The sequence below is a fragment of the Cyprinodon tularosa genome, unplaced genomic scaffold (genome assembly GCF_016077235.1).
Source record: "Cyprinodon tularosa strain WSP-4 unplaced genomic scaffold, ASM1607723v1 ctg551, whole genome shotgun sequence".
NCBI classification, from domain to species: Eukaryota; Metazoa; Chordata; class Actinopteri; order Cyprinodontiformes; family Cyprinodontidae; genus Cyprinodon; species Cyprinodon tularosa.
In genome coordinates this window covers 1,444,895-1,467,019 of record NW_024039287.1, presented here as the reverse complement: position 1 = coordinate 1,467,019, position 22,125 = coordinate 1,444,895, and the positions used below count along the sequence as shown (strand labels likewise).

At 39.4% G+C, this 22,125-nt stretch overlaps 2 protein-coding genes across 5 annotated transcripts in view; one reads left to right on the top strand and one right to left on the bottom strand.

Annotated features, from left to right (window-relative positions):
- Positions 1-1,416: 1,416 nt before the first annotated feature.
- On the bottom strand, positions 1,417-13,046 carry wfs1b (Wolfram syndrome 1b (wolframin)). Its single transcript, XM_038305124.1, has 10 exons — positions 12,881-13,046; positions 10,965-11,345; positions 9,114-9,190; positions 8,811-8,955; positions 8,520-8,693; positions 8,360-8,440; positions 7,203-7,360; positions 6,790-7,026; positions 6,565-6,683; positions 1,417-5,733 (listed from the first exon to the last, which is right to left on the bottom strand). Exons 2-10 carry the CDS (start codon positions 11,341-11,343, stop codon positions 4,191-4,193), a joined length of 2,913 nt encoding a protein of 970 aa, XP_038161052.1. The 5' UTR covers positions 11,344-11,345; positions 12,881-13,046; the 3' UTR covers positions 1,417-4,190.
- Positions 13,047-20,724: 7,678 nt separating this feature from the next.
- Positions 20,725-22,125, top strand: part of jakmip1 (janus kinase and microtubule interacting protein 1) — a 28,147-nt gene continuing 26,746 nt past the window's right edge. For 2 of the 4 annotated variants that reach the window (XM_038305113.1, XM_038305114.1), the window contains exon 1: positions 20,726-21,023. The gene's annotated coding sequence lies outside the window, so the exon portion shown is untranslated. Of the gene's footprint in view, positions 21,024-22,125 lie in introns of all 4 variants that reach the window. The other 2 variants (XM_038305112.1, XM_038305115.1) reach the window with 2 other exon arrangements.

Sequence of the window (22,125 nt, the reverse complement as noted above, 5' to 3'; positions counted from 1 at the left end):
TCAACATTCTTGTGTTCAGGCCTGCCATAAGTTATTAAACCCTATCAACCTAAGAGGAATATGAGCATTTTTCCTGACGTTTGTGCACTTTCAGCATTTAACCAAAATGTGCAGAGATCTTACAGAATATATAATTACAGTTGCTAAGGTATGAGTGAGCACTAAGACACAAAGAAAAAAAAATGTGTTAAGATGTTAATCAAAAAGATGAAAAAAAATAACACTGTTATAAAAACTGGATGTTTGTGCAAAACAAGCGCCAACAAGATGGATAGTTGTTAGGGAGGTTTCCAAGAGGCCAACTAAAGGATCATGAGGGGCGAGAAGCGTTACTCTCTGCATGTGACACCAATGTCCTGCATTCACTAACTATTTGGACGAAGACCAGATGCTTCTTGCCAACCTAAAATCTCCCAAAACCCTGTGGGAGGATGTGATAAAATATCATCTATCCCCATCAGTTCAATACAGTATGTTCATCATTTTTAAAACACAACCAGAACTACAGAAAAACATGGAAGTGGAAGCATCATGCTTTGGGCTTACTTTTTTTCCCACTGAGAACCAAATTTTCAAACCACAAAAACTTTCCTACCTACACCAATCAGTTTAGCCATCATTTAACCAGCTGATGGCTAAAAAGGTCAAGTTGATTATTTTATTCTATACAGCTAAATTAGGAAAACAATGGCCTCATCAGAGGAAATGTGAGAAGCACAGAAAGGGGCATCTAACACCCCCCAGATCTAACAGGATATGAAGGAAGGGTAAATATTGTAAAGTCAAAATGTTAGAACTGTAAATATACAGTATATTACTCTTATATTACCATTTTTTATGTATTTATTACTGGTTTCAAGGCTACACTTTAAAAAATGAAATTGTCTAGAACTGTTTTAAACTAAATTTCTTTTTGTTTAGACTCGAGTATACAAAATAAATCTGTTTAAGTCTAAAATGTGATTTAAAGGAATCCCACCAAAGTAAATCAACATCTGCAATGAGAGTGTTTGTTGTTGAATGTATTCTCTTTGTAGGAAATTTCAGATATTTTACATTTTACCCCAAAGCCAATCCAATTGAATTTTGGGGCTTACATGTCACATTTGGTTTCCTTTTAAAAAGTTATGAAAACCAGTTTTTTTAACGTGCGTGTGTGTTTGTATGCTGACGAGATTCACCACGTCTCTAAAATATTATTCCCTTGTTTACCTGAGGAAAATCAAAAGAGCATATGAGGCACATTTTGTCTTTATTTTACAACATAAATACAATTCAAACCTGCTAAATGAAAAGAAAAAAAACATATTAAGTGGTAGAGTTTGAAATATTGTGTGACTTTGAGCTTTTATAGCTAAAAAGAGTGAAAAGATAAGCCTTTTACTATACAAAATCAAATGGAAAGTTTGTCAAAACTGGCTCGACTAAACAGTTTTTAATAAACACATCCAAAAACTAGAGTTTCCACATATTCAAGGGTCACAGTACAGAAAACAGCAGTGACATCCAAGACACACCCTCAGTCAGGGGCTAAATATTCAGTTTATTAAATCTCTGCACAGCAGAGACACAAACAGAGGAGGAAGCAACAAGGCCACTTTTCTTATTTTTGCTTTTATGCCACACTAAAATGTTTCAGATCATCAAACCATTTTTAATATTAGAAAAATATCTAACATGAGTAAATTTAACTTTTTTTTTTTCCAAATGAAGATTTATTACATTCATTGGGGGTGAAAAAAGCTATCCAAGCTGATCTTCTATATGAAAAAGTAGCTGCTCCCCTGTTTAAAAATCACAAACTGCCATTAAATCAAAGCTTAGAAAGCAGAGCTTCTATTATCTGTTGATATAATTAAAGTTAAACCTCCCAAGTAGATTAAATATTTAAGACAAAACAAAAAAAAACAACACATCCAAAACAATTTCAAAAGCATTAACTAGTAATTGATGATTATCCGTTTGAAGAGGCTTATGGAGCCATTTTGAAAACTTTGGGACGCAAAAAGGACCAAAAGTGAATTTCATAATCAAATACTGAAGAAAATATATAATATAGGTTAGGTTCCCAGGATAGGCAGGTCGACCTAAATCACTCCAGTAGCAGATTGCTGATTTGGCTAAGGCTGTGCAGGCCTCACATGACTTAGCTAAGATCATGATTTGACAAAAGGAAAAAAAAAGAAGATAGTGGGAGGAAAGAAGAAACCAAAACCACTGCTGATCTGTAATGACCCGTATTCAGAAACAGACCAGCAAGTACTGGTCGCACATACTGGAGGAACATGGTGCTTTGGGGAGATCTGGAAAGCCTGCAATTGATGGAAGAATGTATTTTTTTTCTCTACTGGAAAATTCTGCAGAAACATGTAGCCATTTGTCCCACTCTGGTTCTGTAGCAATCAGCAAAATTTCAGAATAAATACCACCTTTGAATGACTTAACGACAGCAGAACTGTTTTTAAAGGCTTAGCTGAAATCTGGACTTTATTCCCCTTTCAGATACTGTAGCAGGACTTTATAATGTTAATGATACCAGAAAACCCTTCAATAAAGTGCCTGTCTGTCTGTGTACAGGGTAAACTGAAAAGTTATGGTGTCCCTTGTGGCAAGGAAAAATCCATTAAATGTTGGTGATGATCCAGATCATAGTCTGGATACAGGATTTTAAAAAAAGATTCCATAACATTGTGAGACTGGAGTATTTGCAGTTCACCACTAAACCAGAGGGTGGCAGCAGTGACTATTGACAGCATCAGCATCGGACTCAAAAAGTCTGGAGGTATTTTACTGAAGACAAAAACATGAGGAAAAAAACCAAAAAGAACGTTGTTGGTTTGTTAGTGGACTTATGAACAGATCTTATGGACTTTTTTTTTTAACCAGATGTGTGCCTCATGCCAAGGAACTAAGGAACCTAGCTATAGGGGTAAGTCACAATATGGGGCAAATTGGCTGCATGGCGCAAGTCTGCGCTCGCCAAGTTCTTTTCTAGTTTGAAAGCTGTTTTTGTATCTAATTAGGCTAGCTAAATAAAAAGAGAGAACATTAAAAATAGCTTTGTCTGAAACACATATTCATTGAAAAGAGGAAATCTGTAAAGAAGCCTTTTCCCACCACTGTATTTAGACACATTTCAAGTGAAGAATCAGATATTTAACCCCCCCTAAAAGGTACTGTATTTACCCTATAGTCAGCAAAGTTAAATCATTTAGTGTTGATTGGAAATCCTTCAAACGGTAAATCCTTCATTGGATAAACAATAACAGAGTCTTTCGAAGTGAAAGCCAGAGAAACTTAAAACTGAAGAGTTTAGCCCAGATTTTAGACGGGTTTGATGGGAAACTGTATGAATGGAAACAAAATAAACATTTTTACTAAATGGACCCCCTAGGTCAGCACACATACAGTACAGCTTAAACTCGATGAAATGTTTCTACATAACTCAGGAAAGCAGTAGCAGCAGGCAGTAAATCCTGATTACTTGGTGTTTATTCTCTCTCTCTGTCGTCACCTTTATGTTTTGGCTCAAAAGCTTTAAGAACTCAAACATGTATTTCCAGATAAAGTGTGCCTTATAAAAGTATTCACACCCCAGCGATCCTTCTACAGCCTGTCACATTACAACCAGCAACATTTGCACTGGATTTTATGTGATAAACCTACAGAAATGGGGCATAGTTAGGAAGTAAGTTACAAACATTTTGTTCCTTAACTTTTACTCTGATGCAGAGTAAACTATTTCTTCCAGAAATTCGTAATTAAAGCTAATGCTGCTCATAACCCTGAAAACACTGTCATGATTAAACAGCATGATGCTGTGGGGATTAATTGGTGGAAGATGAAAATATTTTCTTTAAAAGACTTAAGGCTGTGGCAGAGTTTCACCCATAAACACAAAGAAAAAGCAAACTTTTTCTGCCAGAACAACCCAAACCTAAAATAGCTCAGATACTGAGTTTCAATCGATGTTAACGGATATTCCTAATCAGGCAGTGTAAATCCCCAATAGGTCTGCAGCTGCTGATACGCTGAGTATTGTGGTTGTAATGTAAGCAGCGTGAAAAGGTCTGAGGAGTACGAGTGCATTTAGAAGAAACAGTGAACGCCTGAGGATCTGTTTAGTCTCCTGTAGTCAGTCACCACTATTAAGAACATTGTTGTATAACCATTAGTGTTCTTAGCTATCTCTATCCATCCTGCTCCACACTTTCTGTTTCAGTCTCTGCCTGCTCTTCCAGCCGAGCGGTCAGGAAGGGGTTGAAGAAGAAGTCGAACCCAAACTGGAGGGCGTTCTGAGCCGTGCGCCTCCAGTCGTGCTCGATCTTGTACTGCTTGCGGCCGAGAGTGCGGGCGTCCCCGCAGGACATGCAGTGGATAGCCTTCATTTCAAACACGGGCCATTTGGAGCCTAAACGTCCCTCCAGGATGGTGCTGAACTCCACTAGGCTGCCGGCGTTCAGGTGTAAAAGCACAGACTTGAACTCGTTGCTCGCCCGCAAAACAATGTCCTTGGTTGCATCTTCGTCCTCTATGATTGTCCCGTCTTTAGTCTTCCTCTCTAGCGGCATGCCCAGGGTGACCTCAAACTTGTAGCGGTCAAAGCGTTTGATGTGGCACTCGTGTTTTGCCAGAGTCTTTAGCTTGCAGAGCGGATCTACTGAGGGAGGAGCCGGAGCCGGCCGCGGTTGGGGTTCATTGCCGGCACTTTTGTTCTTATCTTCACACACCGGATAAGGTTCTCCATACAGACAGCGCATCCAATTTCCTAGAAAAACAGGCAGCAGGTTGATTACTGACTGGGGCCCATTCTCAATATCCGTCACACGGACGTATTTGAAGCGTCCCGTCCAGGTGACTCTGTGTCCTTCCAGGTGAGAGCAGAGAATCTGAGTTTGGGCCATGTTGGACTCCTTCCAGGCCAGCGGCCCGCAGAGGTTGCTATATTCAGGCCACGTCAGGGTGGAGTTATACACCTTCATTCCTTCAGATCTGTAGACGTACATCCAGCAGAAAAGCACCACTGCACTCAGCCACACCAGGATGAGCTTTACGATGCTGCTCCGTGACAAAGACCTAAAGACAACGATGGGGTTGAGGCTAAAGCGAGTCCATAGCCTCAACACCACTGGCACAAAGCAGACGATCAGTGTGACCACCATCTTTGTTACCTCCAGGGTGAGAAACCACTGCACTAACTGGATCATAATCATGGCAGCCAGACCCAGTGAGAGGACAGGAAGGGCAAAAAGGAAGAGGAGATAGCCCACGCAGGTCCGAATGAGTCCTATAGCTGTGGCATTATTGAGGAACACCAAGCAGAGCTCACACCAGGTAAAGCAAACCAAGTAGGGCACAAGGCACAGGTAGGTACCCTTAAAGCCTCTCAGCTGGGCCATACGGAAGAGAAGATAGACGAGGTGTCCGTATAAAAGGCACGGCACGCCCAGGTTTAAAGCCACAGCGTCCCCGAGAGGCACAGTGATGAAGGTGGTCCCAAAGATCCGGAGGGACCAGAGGGAGGCAGGCAGGTGCTGAGTGAGGGAGCACGCTCCGGAGAGGACCTCTGTGAGAAGGGCTTTACGAGCAAACAGCTGAGCTGAGGCGTGGAGGCTGAGGAAGGCTGTGATGGTGAAGAAGAGAGCCACGGCAGCTAGTTCTGAGCAGGGAATCCAGGATTTATCGGCCACCGGGAAGGAGAACACGACAAAGACCACAGAGAGGAGGAAGTACCTAAGAGGAAACAGGAAGCACATTTTCAAATCTGGGTGTACTCTTAAAGTGGGAATGCATGCATGTAGATCCTTTAAAGACAAATCTAAATTAGGCTGATAGATCACGATGATTTGTCACAGAATCTAATGGATTTCTGCAAACATGCGTGCACTACACAGGTTTAAACTAATTAGTTGATTTAACCTCATCTCAAATGACAAATACTCGGCTAGCACTAAATAATATTGGGTTATATTAGTCTCAGCATGTTGCACCTGGACCACAAACATCCTGCAGCCATCCAAGAGCTTCTGTCCCAGGCACAGATTTAACATGTTGGACAAATGGAAGGCAATTAAGTCTGAGAAGAAGACAAAAGCAAGATCTGCAGCTGGAATCAATCAAGCCAAAAATTTTAAAAGTCAGATGAGACAAAGTCAGTTGCAATGACGAGAAAGAATATAAAGAGCTCATGAGGAAACTTGCAGACCCGAAAGCATGATAGTGGCGGTATCATAATGTGGGAGTATTAAGCTCAAATTGTTATGATTGCATTCCACAACAGAAGGGCTCAACAGTAAGAGGGCTGAAGCGTAGACACAGAGAGGAATACGAGTTTGGAATATTCCCATCTAAACAACCAATAATGTTTCGATAGCACTTAAAAGCTGACTATCAACAAACTGAAACTGGTTTTACCAAAACAAATAATAGTTCTCTTATATCAGTCTACTGCTTAAAAGAAACAATAAAAAAAAACAAATTTAAAGACCCAACATAACATGGCATCCAAGCACATGATGACAGAATAAATAAAAAAAAGGAATTAGTAAACAGAGGTAATCTTACAGGTAAGGTTCTAAATGTGTCCATCCAAAGTTGGTCTCCGCCTGCTCCAGATCCAGACCAGGCTCAAACTGAGCCAGCAGGTCTGTGAGAGCTCGGAAATTTTCCCAAGCCTTTGAATTCTAGAAAAAACAAAAATAATAATTCATAATTTCTCCATCCTTTCCTCCGAGCCCGTGGAGTGACTGTGACCAAAGCAACGATTTGAGATGGCAATCTATAACCAACCTGAAACACCCGCAGAGTGCAGATCACCATGGAGAAGAAGGACAGGTAGAAAACCAGCAGAGGGATGAGGAAGATGAAAAACTCGATGGTGAGGTTAGAGATGATGAAGAAGAAGACCAGCGCGTTAACGTGGTGAGTGGGGATGAGGGCGCTAAGCCACTGCATGCCGGCCCGCGATGCCCAGTCGATGAGATGCTCCTTTATCTCCAGAAGAGCGTGAAGCGGGAACTTTAGCATCTGAGAGAAGCACAAGAAAATCAGATGAAGTCAGCTTGGAATCACCTTCTATTTGATGTCCTCCATTTATAGCTAATATTATTTATATTTAAAGTGTATTTAAACTGTTAAATCTATAGCAAAATGTTAACAAAGCTTAATAGATAGATAAATAACTAAACAAACAATTGTCTTACCTTCTGATGGAGTGGCAGTTCATCTGGGTTTTTTACCACGACATCGTCGTAATCATCATCATCATCGTCCGCTGAGGCCATGAACGGTGACGGTGCAACACCCTGAGCATATTTCTTAGTCATCTCAACAAAATCATCAAGACCAACATGAGAATTGCCTGCAAAGCAAAGCAAAAACAATCAAACTACTAATCTGAAATAAAATAAAATGTGATTACCCTTTGTGCGAAATGTAAAAAATAATCATGCGTCATATCAAATATTCTAACTCCCAGATTCCACATCTTCTGTCCCCGCTCCGCTCATGTACGTCATGGGCTGCACTTAAGCAGTCATGTTAATCAATGAGACCTGTTCCACCCAACACTACTCCTCTGCACGTCAGCGTCCACGTACCTCTTCTCCGTCCTTCACCGTCAAAATACGGAGCCAAGCTATTTTTTGCTCTGCTACGGCCAGTTGGAATCCAGTTCAGGATCCGCAATTGCAATCGCACCAAACAGGAAAAATAAAGTCGAAAAGATCTAATTTGTCAAATTAATATATGGTGAATATATTATATTATTATATATTATATTGGTAAATACAAATTAAGAGCATAATTCTTATATATTCCCAAAAACTAAAGACCGTTTCATTAAATTTTTGGACGCAAACCATTCATACTTCAACATACCAGCAAGCTGATTTCTCATCTCAATGAAAAATATTTATATTATACTCAGAGGCTTAAAAGTTTCATCAAATCCAGTCACAACAACTTCCAAGAACGTATCTGACAACTAAAAAAACTAACTTTTTATTCCAGGCATGAATGAAGAGATGCTGAGTTTTGAAGTAGAGAACAAACCAATTTTGTATGATCCTAGTTATCCGTATTAAAAAGACCCAAAATGAAAAGATAATGTTTGGGCAGAAATGTGTGTTATTGATGCTGATGATGAGTTGTAATTAGGTCATATTAAATTTAGCATTCATTATCGCATGTTTTGTTCCTATGAATTAAATAATAATATTGCGTATGCTCTCCTCGAGCTCCAAGGAAGTTGGAGAGGAGCAAGACGGGAGGAACCGCGGAGGCTGTAGGCTTTGTTTTGGAGCGGAGCGGGGCGTTTACGGAGGATGTGGGATTACTATGTAAGAAAAAACATGCGTACCTTCTCTGGAGACCATAGTCTCCAGGACTCTCCTTTGCTTCTTGGTGGAGCTGTTGAGCGGGCCTGAGCAGATTGGTTTGCCTGAAACAGAAGATACCAGTAAATCATAGAAGAAAAAGAATCATGGTAAAGCAGAGAACATGGCTTTTCCTTTCAGCACCTGGTTCTATGTGAACATGCTCCACGTTCTCCAGCAGCTCAGACACCGCCACAGACTTCTTCTTCTCAGGGTTGAGCTTGTAGTACATGAGCAGAGCTGCTTTCCTGACTCCCCTCTCAAAACGTGTCTCTGTGCACAACTTCTTAACCTCCTCAAAGTTCTCCAAGGTGATCCCTGCAGAACAGAGGAGAACATTACCAGCATTTAAAAAAAGAAAAAAAAGAAAAGAAGCTATACTTGATCAAACGTCTGCAGTCGCAGGTTGAGGGAAGCTGAGATTTTTTCGGTCACCTTTCCTGGATTTCAAGCACTGCTGCAGCAGTTTGACGGCATCTTTGCGGCCCTGCTTAGCAGCCTGGACCAGCCAGGTGACTGCTGTGCAGTTGTTCAGCTCCTCGTCGCTTTCTTCTGCCAAGGCCAAAAAGTAACGTCCCATCTGGACACACACATTTATGTTCGAAGTTTTAAATTTGCAAAACAAGCACCACTGTGGCTTATTGACACACCGACCCTGAATAACCAAAATTTATATTGACTCAGCTGGTCTGCTGTTTCCAACATATGGTCAACCATTTCTGCTGGATGTTCACTGACCTTTGTTTGTGCTTTAGCATCACCTGACTTTGCCCTCTCCTCCAAAACCTCCAAACGGACTTCCTCCTCCGTTTCATCTGAAAAAAAAACAACAACAACAAAAATCAGTTTAAAGAGCTTTTATGGGTCTTAACAATATGATACTTTTGAAGAGTAATAAAAAGTTGTTTCTGTTGCTTTTGAAAGGTCTTAACTACAAACTTTTGTGTATTTTGTTGTGGTAACTATTGCCATTCAAGCCCCTTTACTCTAAACCCACAAAATAAAAATCTGCTGCAGATATTTAACTTCAGAGGTTACCTAATTGTTGCCATTAAAATGTAATATAAGCTGTTCTATGAAGTTTGTTAGAGAATATCGTGAGGAACAAGGAACACAGCAGACAGGTTCAGGGGTTAAGTTGTTTAAAACAATATCCCAATATCCCTTTAATCAGCTCACAGTTCCTGTCCTATATAAAAACAAACCAATCAAGATGAGGCTGACCACCTACAACAACAAGAACAGAAGCTGCCTGAGGGCCCACTTACTGCCCAGTCCCAGTTCCGAGTCAAAGCAAAGAGAAGATGGGATTAAAATGTCGCAAAAACACAGAAAGTATGAGGAAGAAGGCTGGGCTGGGTAAAAAAAAACAAAGCAAAAAAAAACATCCCAGGTCATGGGGGGCCACCATGATTAGTTATATTTAATGGGGACACCATAAGATGCATGCATACATCTAGTAGATTCCAAAAAGAAATATATCGGGAAAGCAATGAATTGAGTATAAGAATACTATTTGTCAGAGGTAAGGGAAAATTTATTAGAATTTTCTTAATTGATAATATATGTAATAATAAATCAATTTTTGATTACATTATGAGAGCCATGGTTTGGCCCAAAAATAGGTGTCGGCCCACTGGGTATATATGACCTGTACACCAAACGGCCAGCCCAGGTCTGCAAGCAGCTGCTCCGGTGTGAGGAAATCAAAATAGATTTTTTAGGTCGTCATGCTAGTTTATTTTATGCAACATTAACACTGAATATCCCTAAAAAAGCATCATGCTGTTGCTAAGCTTTTTTTCCCCCCAAGAAACAACAGAGCTGATCAGTATTTTTTTTTTTTTATTGAAGGAAATTAGAAGAATGTGGACCCAAGTTACAAACACTATCCTGTCAGAATCAGCTTTGACCTTTATTAACCTTATTTTGTTCTCACTATCCTCCTCAGTCAATCACTGACCTAATCGCTACCATCCCCTGTTCTCAGTAGGAGCTACAGCTCAACCGTACACCATATCTGATCAAATAAAATGTTACTCTCAATCTTTCCATGAACTGACCTTTCCAGAGGGGTTGAAGGGGATGCTAGTGAGAGGAACAGTGGTCTCAGAAAATACTGAGGATATCTAGTAACAAGTGTCTGGTGTCCACTGCTGTTATCCCGGTACTCTGCTCAGACTTTCACACTCAATCTGAACCCAAAAATAACCGGTAGTTTTCATACAGTAAAGGGCTGCTGCCTTTACCAAACATCCAAGGCTAATGTCATAGGTTTATATTGGAAATTGATATTTTCACAAATAAAAGCTCCTGTTTTACATTTTCATGTAAAGTTACTCATCTTTATATCATTGCAAAGACTAGCAACACTGCACGCATTTAATGTCTACTTGACAACCAGACAGCAGAGAACAAAACAAAGCAGAGAAAAACCTGAAGAGAGTAGAAAGGGTGGAGCTACTTTGCATTTCTGTTGGTTATGGAGACGCTACAGTACCTGGGAGAGTTGGCTGCACTGATTGTAGAACAAGTGCAAAGTGAAACTAAGCTATGGAGCCTGTGTTTGGGCTCAAAGGTCAATATTACCTGGTTCAGGTGAGGTAGCTGATGGAGGCGCAGCAGCAGCTGTTGATCCATTTAGAAGACTCCCTGTTGTTGAGGCTGCGTTCAACTGCGATCGGCCCGGCTGCGAAAAGCTTCTGGTGGGCTGGCGGGGAAATGAAGATGGGGTTGAAGAGAGAGAGGAAGAACGAGAATGAAGCCTTTGAGGTATCACAGGTGAGGCGGTGGATGGAGGAGATGATGGAGTGGTGGGAGGCGTTGGTAGTGTGACTTTATGTCTCTGTGGCTCATGGGTAGAGGAGCTCACAGATGAACCAAGAGAGGAAGTTCTAGACCTCGAGGAAGATGGAGAGGAGGGGTTAAGCTCCGGTGCAGGTGGGTTCCCAGTGGATGAAGGATCCATGCCTGAGTAAAAGAAGAAGAAAAAGCAAAGCTATGCGATTAAATCACTTAATTTGCCTTTGAGTGAAACAGAGGTCTGTCTGATCAGTCTGTAAAACTCTTAAAAACTCTAGAACTTCACACCTTAAAGCCTCAAATTGGATAATTTTATAAGGATTTTAAATGGTTGATCAACACAGAATAGTAGTACTCTTTCTATAAATCTCTTTCTATAAAAAAAACTTGGCATTGAATTTTATTTACCACATTCCACCACGAAAGCCCTGAATAAATTCAATCAAACCAAATATATTAAGAGCATCCCTGAAAAATGTTATTTAATTTTATTAGAAATACATTTGTTCTGTTCTACTGGACAAATAAATCCTCACACAAAGAAGCATTCCAATCTGGAGGTGCAGCAGGGATTCAAAACTCAGATGGGGGCGAAAAGGTTTTGGCACACTTGCACAAAAACTATGAAAAAAACGTATTACTGTGCCAAACCCTGAACACATCATTATTATTGTAGCGCCATGATGCGCTGGGGATGCAGTTGGGTTAAAAACAGAAACTTTCTTAGAGAAAACTCGAGACCATAGAAGAGGTTCACTTTCTAGCTCGGAGAATGTTTATGAGATACAAGGATACAACAGAATGGTTTGTTTAGACATGATCCAGAACAATGTCAGATGTAATTTATTTTGGATCCAAACTTCTTGTAGAGGCAATAGCTATATAGACATACTGAGATCTAAATACTAATTTAATCATGCATCTATTGGTGGAGTTGTGGCCTAAAGATTAGGGCATAGAGCTAAGGTTGCGAGTTCGAAACCCACTTCCGCAGACTGCCACTCTGACTCTCTGAGCAAGACCCTTAACCCCCGATTGCTCCCCAGGAGCTTCACAGTGGCAGCCCACTGCTCCCCAAAGGGGATGAGAGTTAATTTCTCCATTGTAAGATCAATAAAGTTCAAATTATTAATTATTATTTTATTATAACTGAGAATAAACCTAAACATGTTCTTATTCATTCATTTAAAGTTATTGTCCATCATTAGAAATGCATAAATAAGCCACAGTTTACTACATATTTTATTTTGGACAACTACAAAAATTAACTTAAGCATGTTTTTACTCCAATGGTACCAACTAAATAAATGTTTTTGTAACATTACTACAGACGGCTCTAAATCCAGCATGCCGATTTAAATTATATAAAACATAATGATTACTTTGAACGGTGAAAGTACTCTTTACTTAATCTGTGCCCAGATTAACTCTTTTTTTTTTTTTTTTTTTTTTTTTTTGTTATGAGTACATGAAGCTCGTCATGTGGTCTTAACAGTCTATTTCAGACAGCATCAAACTGGACTGAGAGGCTAATTTGAGACGGGTGACATCTATGGATTTACTGGAAAGCGTTTCAGTCCCGTTGCACTGTTGGGAACCACCATTGTTATGTAACAATAAAACACATTCGCGAACCATTTAACAGATTAGATCAGCAGCATAGCCTAGCCTTTAGATGCTAATAATGCTAACACCGATCTCACCTTTCTGTATATTCCAAGGCTTACTGAAGTATCTCTGGTAAAGTTCTTGTTACTCGGTGTTTCAAGTCATTCTTCCGTTTGGGTCCTGATAAATGGAGATGCCCTTTCTTCTGACAGTGGTCAAACTCCAAACACACTGCGCAGGAGTCAGGCAGCTGCTACAGCTGGTGTACACGCCTACAGTTAATTTTTTGGGTTCTGATTGGCTGAAACTATGAACTTTTGTGACTAAACGAAACCCGATTGGCTAAACTGGGAGGAAGTAAAAAAGTGAAACGTGAAGGACCGCCCTCATTTAAAAGCCAACAAGGAGAGTGGTGAGCTTGAAAAGAAAGGCGGAGTTTCCAGTGTTACAAGCATGTAGTTAGAAAAAAAACATTAGTCGTTAATTAATACCAATCTTTTTTTATGTGTCAGCACGACTCGTTTAACACCAGCAGATGGCAGCATATTACATAAAAAATATATAAGAATAACAGTACTTAACTTTTAAATTCTCCTTTTTTTTTCTTTTTTTTTTGCTTTTTCTCATGGCAAAAAAAAAAAAAAAATGATATAAAACTATATAATCGGTTCAGCTTTCCCCAAAAAATTGACTTTATAATTGATAGCCTGCAATTGCTGGCAAATTGTGGCAACTAGATGGTGCTTACACCTAAAATCAATAGGATCTAACAAGGTTAAACATGTTAAAAATTGTAATCACGTGATGCTTATAATTGAAAGTACTTTTATTTAAAATGTTTTGGTCTGTAGATCGAGTAGAGGGTGGGAACAAGGAAGGAAGGGGGAAAATGGGGTTAACCAAGAACTTAGTGAAGCAGGAAAGAGTGGCAATAATTAAAGGACATTAAAGGCAAGAAGACCCAAAGGAATGGATTGAGATTAAAGTTAATCTATGAGAACAAGAGTAGATATCAAACTGTGGCTAAAGAAAAGGAAATTACCACCTTAATTTCCACAGTGCAGCTGCAGAGAAGCAGTTAAATAAAATCAGTGTGATTGTATTAGATTAATACAATCCAGTTTAGAGGATAAGCACTCCCCCCTGCTGCTTTAGTCTTTGAATATATTAGACAAGCAGTCCTATGACAGGATTTCGGTATGAACACACCCACAGCTGAAACACATATTCTCTATAATTAGCTTATCAGGAGTCCAAATCTTCTGAATATGTAAATCCCTTTTGTGGTTTTGTCAGTCCCAAAGTGCTTCTGCTTGAAACAGGCATGGTCACTTTTTTTTTTTTTTTTTTTACAGAAAAGTCATTACTCTGAGTTATTAGTATTAAAATTGGAACAAGCTGTGTCCTTTACTCCTGTCTGCTTTTCATTTCTCTCTATCACCCAAGGCAAGTAATGACTCAAGTCAATGCAGTCATATTTTGTGTTAATTGATCAGAAAGTCAAACACAAAGATTAAGAGACAGGCTTACAGTTTGAGTTATGTCAGTACTCTCAGTATTTGAATGAAAGAGGTCCAGTCCATATGAATGGTTTCGCCAAGGCAGTTATATCACTTATAAAGCACAGCTGGTGTATGCTTTACAGGCTACATCTATTACACATTTTGTCTATTAAATAAACATGTCTTTCAAAGGGCTTCTGTGCTTTTAACATTGTGATTAATTTATCTTCCTCATCTTGACGCCTTTTCAATCATTACTACACATCTATTTCTGGGATTTAGTGATGCCATTAAAGCAAAAATAATTCAAATGAGGAGTAAATGACCGTGTTAAGGATAAGTTGTTGTTCATCTTTTTAAGCCTCTCTGCTATATTACCAGTACCTTGCAGAATTATATTTATATATCTTTTCATGTTCTAAATCCAAACTTAAAAGTGTTTTATTGAAACTGTTTTTATGATAGTCCTAAACAAAATATGATTCGTGCATAGCAACTTCCATATTTGGGATGGAGGGAGAAAGTATTTGGGAATATATAGCAGCTTTATTCATCTAGAGACCAATTTCATTAATTTTTTTTTTTACTTCTCTATATAAAGTTGGTCTAGCTCAGTCATACATGACTTCAATGTCTTTGTACCTACGTTTTTAAGGCTATCCATGGGTTCATGCATAGATTCAGGTTTTTGACATTGAATGTCTAATCAAGTGGTATCCAGCCTGAGTCAACAGTGGCCAATACTCTGGATGGTTTAAATGTTTCCCAAGGTTCAACAAATCTGAATCTAATGAATGGACTATAAGAATGCTGCTGCAGAATATGACACACCCATTAGCTAATCCAGCTATTTAAGTCAGTTGTGTTGAAGAAGGAAGACATCTGAAGAACGTAGTAGGGTATTAGTAAAATGATTGGAGTTGGACACTCCTGAATCTAACATACCACTGTACTGTAGCTCTGATTGAATATTCTGGAATTTTCTTTCCCAAAAGAGGTTTAAATTCTGGCACGTCTCAGGTCTTTCACAGCCAGTATAATGTTTTCTTCCACAGTACCCACGTATTTAGGGTCATCCATCCACATATCAGCTCTATCCAGTTTTGCTGTACTTGCTGAATCATCTTAGAGTCTGATCCTGCTTCAAGATTCTCCTCAACATTCTCCCTAATCTATCCAGTGTGTACAACATTATACTGTTTATGTCATAGCTCAGAAAGTAGGACCCAGAATTCACTAACCTGGTTGTTAAGTTCTGTCTGTGCCCAGAAGTAGGAGTGGAAACCAGTCGGATGACTTCTCCACAGCATGCAGCAAGAGCTGCCCAGAGAGTTCCAGGAGTATGGCAGAGCAGAGAGACAAGTGGAAGCCAGCAGATGCAGAAGAGCAGAAGAATCCGAGGGGAAAGTCCAAAGCAGGTGATAAACCAGAAGCAGAAGTCCAGGCCAGTAAATCAGAGAGACAAAGAGGTACCCAAGGGGAATCGAAGTCGGGGTCAGGGGACAGATCCTAGGTGGTTAACAGACAGAATCTAAGCAGCAGTCCGAAAACAGGGACAGGAAGAAACAGACCGGAACAGGGGCAAGCCAAACTCAGGAGTTCAGAGACGGAAACAGGTCAGGATCAGGTAATCAAAACACTAGAGGGTATGCTAGAGAACTCTCAAAATTGGCTCAAATAATCTGGCACTGGTTGCTGGAAACTAAAATAGAAACTAGAACAGGTGGATCAGATGAGAGCAAATGAAAACTGGGTGGAACAAAGCAGGTGGAAGAAAGGAACAAATAATCCAGTCATCAGTGCCAAGATCATGAAAGTTTTTTCACCACTAATATCTACATAGCATAAAAAAAAAAAAATAATAATAATAATAATAATAATAATATCTACATAGCCTGTGAAGCGTTCACAGAACAGCTGCATGAAAGTCAATAGTCTTAAAAATTGAGGTGATTATTTGGTTGACAACCTTTTTTTTTTTTTTTTTTTTTTTGCTCGACATTATTTAGGGCTACTGGAGTAAAATGAGGTTTAATACAAATTTACCCTAACCCTATTTTCACTATTATATTTAATTTTTGTCAGTCTAAACTAGAAAACAACTGAGATATATGGGACTTTAACATGAAACCATCATAAAACGTCTGAGAGGTGTGTATACTTTACAGGAATTGCATATGTTGAAATTTTGCTTCTATAGGTAGAAAAAACAAGAAAATTGCAAATAAAACAGATAATAAAATATTAATAAATCCATACATCTCTCTGGAGGAGCTTCCACATCTCATACCCAACAGCTTGCTGGGAGGCATCAGTGTTGACCACAAACACACCATATGGCCCTGCCCACATTAAGATGTTTTTTATTGGTTTTGTCTGTATGCTTTTGCTAAAATGATATTGTAGATATTCACAGCAGTGATTGGCAGAGTCAGTGCTAAAAACTGAAATGTTAAAGCATTACAGAATATAAGTTAATTCTAAAGTAATTGGGTTTATTTTTGATTGGTACATCTGTCTCTGGAATCTTTAATGATTACGGTGTTGGGCAGGGTGGTGATTTTTCTCTTTCATCAGCCTTTAAATGGGACATATGAATTTAACCCAATGAAACATAAGACCTAGAAGAACCAAGATTTTGGGTACAGACATGGAACAACAGGCTCAGAATTTTGTAGTGACTAATAGTGGTGAGTCATGCCCAGGGAAAGCCTAATTACCTTCATATGAAACAGTTACGCCACTGTAGGCACTTGAGTGTAAGTTGTGTAAAATAGGTCAGTATGGCGGACTACCACTGAAATCTTCTAACTCACTCAGTGGCGTTTTGTTCCTGTTTGCGTATTGGTTTTAACTAAATCTCCTGGTATCAGTTTAATTCTCTCAGGCTCTGAGGACTTCTGTAAAAGCTGTAAGAGGTCTAGTTCTGAGCACCAACATTTTAATCTTATTGTGAAATGTCTAATAGATACGCTGAAAATAGAAGGATTAGCTTAAGTTCAAAAGAAATAGAGACTTTACTTCAATCTACAGTGCTTTTTAAAGCAACTGCCCTTCATATGTTCAACATTTTATCATGTAAAAACAGAATTTAATGTATTTGTTGGGAATTTTAAGTTAGGAAACTAGATAATTAGTGTATAAACTTGCATATTATTGTGTGTGAAAGATTCAATGTTATGTATATTATCAGAAGTGGAAATAAGGTATTTGTTTGTCTTCTATTACACCTATTACTATATACCATTGGTATATAGGATTTTTATAAGTTGGTAAGAAGGATCTGATTTTCACAGATGAAATTATGACTATATGAGGCTTTCCATTGATTTATGAAACACGTGGAGTAACATGCCTCATTCAGTTGAGGCAGGCAAATTAGGTTTTTATAGGCCCTATTTTTATATGACTTTAAAAGGTCTATTAAGATGCAATACTTGGAACTGTCAGTGTTTACTGAAGTGGAATAAACTTTGAGAACCACTAACCTGATTTTTTTTATTGCTGGTCTTAGCTGCATATTTAGGAAGGATTGTCTTGAGATAAGGTGAACATCAGGTTTTCTTCCAGAATCGGCCTGTTTATAACTCGCTCCATCTACTAACCAACTTTGACCAGCTTCTCAGTCCATATTAAAAGAAAATTCCCTTAGTGTAATGCTTCCACCCCCATGTTTTAGTGTGGGTTGGTTTAAGGTTTTTGCATCAGGTTACCCTCTCCAAAGATAGGGAATTTTTGGTGTGTTCTGACCAGAGCACTTTGTTACACCAGCTTTCTGTGCCTCCTTAATGTCCTCTGGAAAACCTTAAACTATCAGACTGGACCTCTGAAAACATATGAGCAGAACATACTTATTAGTTAGGAGAAAAAAACAATGTATACTTTTGCCTTTATTTTCATTATTACCTTTTACTCCTTTAATTGTCACTAATATTATTACCTTAAACACCTTTAGTTCCTATTATGTTCACTAAAGAGAAATCACAAGGCCTTATCACAAGACCAGTGTGACGTCAGATGGATATTTTCCTTTATCCTGTTTCTGTGACCTGCACTTGTGTTGCTCTTTTCAACACAGGGCATTACACAAACCAACCAGAAAAAAAATGGCATGCTCCCTAAAACTGTGAGAAAAAAAAGGACACCTCGGGCTAAACAAACAACAGACACTGTGACATACTTTGGCTCCCCGAGTCAATTTTTCACCAAATCAGACCAGGACCTACATTTAACCTGCTCCCAATTGCTCCCAGCCGGCAGCAGCAGTTTTTTTTTTATATTTCACTCCATCTATGAGTCTGCCTGCTGACTTTCAGAAGAATATGAGTGGAGTATTAATTTATATTTAAATGTCTTTCTTATCTAACTCTGAAATGGTTCACATTTATAAATAGCTCAAGCATTAAAAGCTGTATATAAAGAAAGAAAATGAACACTATTAAAGTGCACTGTCGGCCATGTGCTCTTCCTCTTGTGACCTCTAATGCCTTGAAGCAATTAGCCACATATGTTGCAGGAAGCAGAGTGCAGTGCTATGTGAGGGTGTGTTTCTGGCTGCTCCTGGATGGCAGTAGGGCTGGGAAAGTGAGGAGCAGCACAGACAGGCAGCTGTGCGTAAGTAATGCATTCTCCTCGGAAACTGGGTCATAATCACACCACTTTTACTCTGTCAGATTTTTCCTGTTTTTATGATTCAGCTAGTTACTGTATGCTGTCATAGAAGCGTATTATCCTAGAATTATTTCTACAACTGCAAAATGCACAAATATCTAAAGAAATTAGTTAAATTATACAAGCTATTTAGATTGAATAACAAATTATACAATTAATTTTCTTGATTAGATATTTGCCAAATAAGCTATGAATAAAAGAAGGACAACTTAGAAAACATAGATTTTACTCAAATTCTTAGACACTCTGATCTGGACAAGTTTTCACTTTGTTCTGCTCCAATGATTCCATTTAAAAGCAGAAATCGTACAGAAACACATTCTGTTTTAATGCTTGTTCATATCAACTGTATTCTTCTTAAGTTATATTTGTTAGAAAATGACATTTTGAGATTGAATCTATGATTCCTTCTAGTTTTCACAGACCTATGGGGCCCATTTAAGTTAGATACATTTACAAAAGTTATGTAGTTTTACATAGTTTTCTTTATAGTGAGAATTGTTTTCTCTAAACTGAAGAAATAAAACCTACAAATCAGCTTGAATAAAACTTTCCTTGGCATGTAACCAAGTAATATAACTGAAGATTATGGAATAAACTTCTATTCTAATCTATTCAATAAAATAGGTAAGAGAATGGCAGACTATATTTCCTTGCCATTTCATATATAGGGAGGCATAGCCTATCGTGCATATTGTTTTTTTTTTACTTAATAACCAGTGGTCCTTCTAAAATTTTTATAATTATTAAAGTAAATTGCAAAGGCAAAATAACTGAATGGTCCAAGGGATGAAACAGTTGTGGGTTTTTTTTATTAGCACTGATAATCATAAGAAACTCATTCAGTATTAGGATGCAAAAACTGATTTAAAAAAGTACAAATTTCCTAAAATAAGCAACTGTGCTCTCAATCTGAGCAGGTTATTACTGTGATCTACCAAATTAATTACTAGTTATAACACTTTAATCATCGCGTTGACAAATCTTCCAAAGTAAGCCAATATTTCAGTTTGGCATCTTTAGGATTGTATTTTTTTTAGGCTATGACAAGTTCTGTAGGGTCACTGGCTCCTGTTTAGAACCAACCATGAAAATAACCTTCACATGATTGTTGCTGTTACAATTTGCACCCACATCCATAGCCTATAGGTTTTGAAAACAAAATAGAGTAAAAACACCCTTTATTGTCCCACAGTGGGAAAATTCAGTGGGGAAGTTCTACTAACCTAAATCATTTCCCTGGTTTCAGGCTGACACACACAATGGCTGGCTGAAGAGTGTAGGAATAATACCATTGTTGAAGTGCTAAATAAACAAAAGCATATTTTTTTACTCCATTTTTAAAGAAAGGGGCACTCAAGAGCTTTGAAGCACAGGCAGCCATCACTTATATTCATGACGTTACATTTTGGTTTATAATAATAAGAAAAAAACCCAAAAAACTCAAGGTTGCAAAGCTGGGTTTGCACCTAGAGAATCTAGAAAAGCAGGCTATCCATTCTCCTTTCTATGTTCTCTAACTGTGACCGCACATCCTGTACGTCTCCTCTCCCGCACCGGCTGCGTGTTCACGCATGCAACCCGCGTTCGGTGTCATCCTTGAACACGCAGTCAGGTGTCGCACCTCTATCACGCTTCTGGCTACGCCCTCGCCGATAGGCTGCATTCACTAACCGTTTTTTTTTCTACTTATTTATTAATTTATAGTCCTCGTGGAGATGTAATGTAAAGGAACGTATGACGTAGCTGGGGAGGAAAAATTAACGTCCAGCGCGCGAGGAGGAGGAGGAAGAGGAGGAGGAGGCTGCTGGTTGTGTGTCGCGGCTGGAAAACAGAGTTTAGGTCGCTATGTTAAACTCCTGGACATGAGTGCACGCGCCGTTGAGCGCAGGAGGCGGTGGCCCCCCCACCCTCTACATCTTTAACGTGTTCATTCAGAGCTCCACACAGTAGCCCACCCACCCCACTAACCAGCTTGCCTCCTCCTTCTTCCTGGATGTAAAAGGAGCGACTCCTCACCATCACCCGGACACTTGTGACCGCTCGGTTCGGACCTCCATTTCAGGTGAGTTTGTTGTCAGGCTAAATAACTTCTGCCGGCTAATTTGCTGCAAACTGACAGGCGGCTAGCCGGGGTGCCGCTACCCGCGTTTAATGACGGTTATGTGGCAACGGCGCAGAGGACTTACACCCACCAGAGGTTTCATATTATCGGGGTGTCAATGACCTTTTCTTCTGTAAATAATGAGTTGGACTAGTTAAAGACTGTAAATAATGCGGCGCTTTGCTAAAAGGGTCCTCCAGCTAGCCACATATGAAGCCTGGCGCGCGGCGATAACGTTCCCTAACGTGAGTAACCAACTGTTCTTTCCGCCTGCTACTTTAATAAAAGCTTATTTTATTTTATTCCACCTTTTAATGCTGGTAATGATTAGCAGGAGAACATAGACCTAAACCCCAACCCGCTGTGGCTGGAGGATGCTGCGGCAGCCTCTGGCTGTCGCTGCGGGGTGTGGTTGACAGGCAAGCCGGACAAACAGATTCCCAACAGCAATCCCTCTGCTCTTTAATCTCCACTTTGACTTCCCATTTGGGGTTTAGCCACTGGTAATATCAACCAGCACGTTATTTCATCAGCTTCCTCTCTTACTGTCAAAGCTGGAGCCCTCTTGTTGTGTCAGAAGCTCTGGAGTCGACATGAATTGATCAGAAGGGATAACACAACCCTTATTTACTCTTCATAATCCCTCATTGCCTTATGCACCCGTGTCATACTCAGTTTAATGCAATAATAAACCTATCAGTATTACCACAGTAATGAAGGCAAGTCATATATCCCCTGTGAATTAGGAGAAATACTATGATATTCATAAAAATCAGGCAATGGAACTTATCATCCAATGATTTCTAATGAGCCTCTTTGGGTTTAATATTCATTAGGGTCCCCCCTCCTGCAGGGATTGAGCTGTCCTAGTTCTTTGCAGATCATATTCTATACCAGTGTCCACAACCAGCCTTAACATATCTTAAGTCTCCAGACTGCTGAGTGTGTATGTGTGGTCTGTGGAGGGATGTCTGGAGAGGAGCCAGACCTGTTCTGATACTCTACAATCTGCTGATGTTACTGCAGTGTAAAGCGTGCAACCCCCCAGCATTGTAACACACGT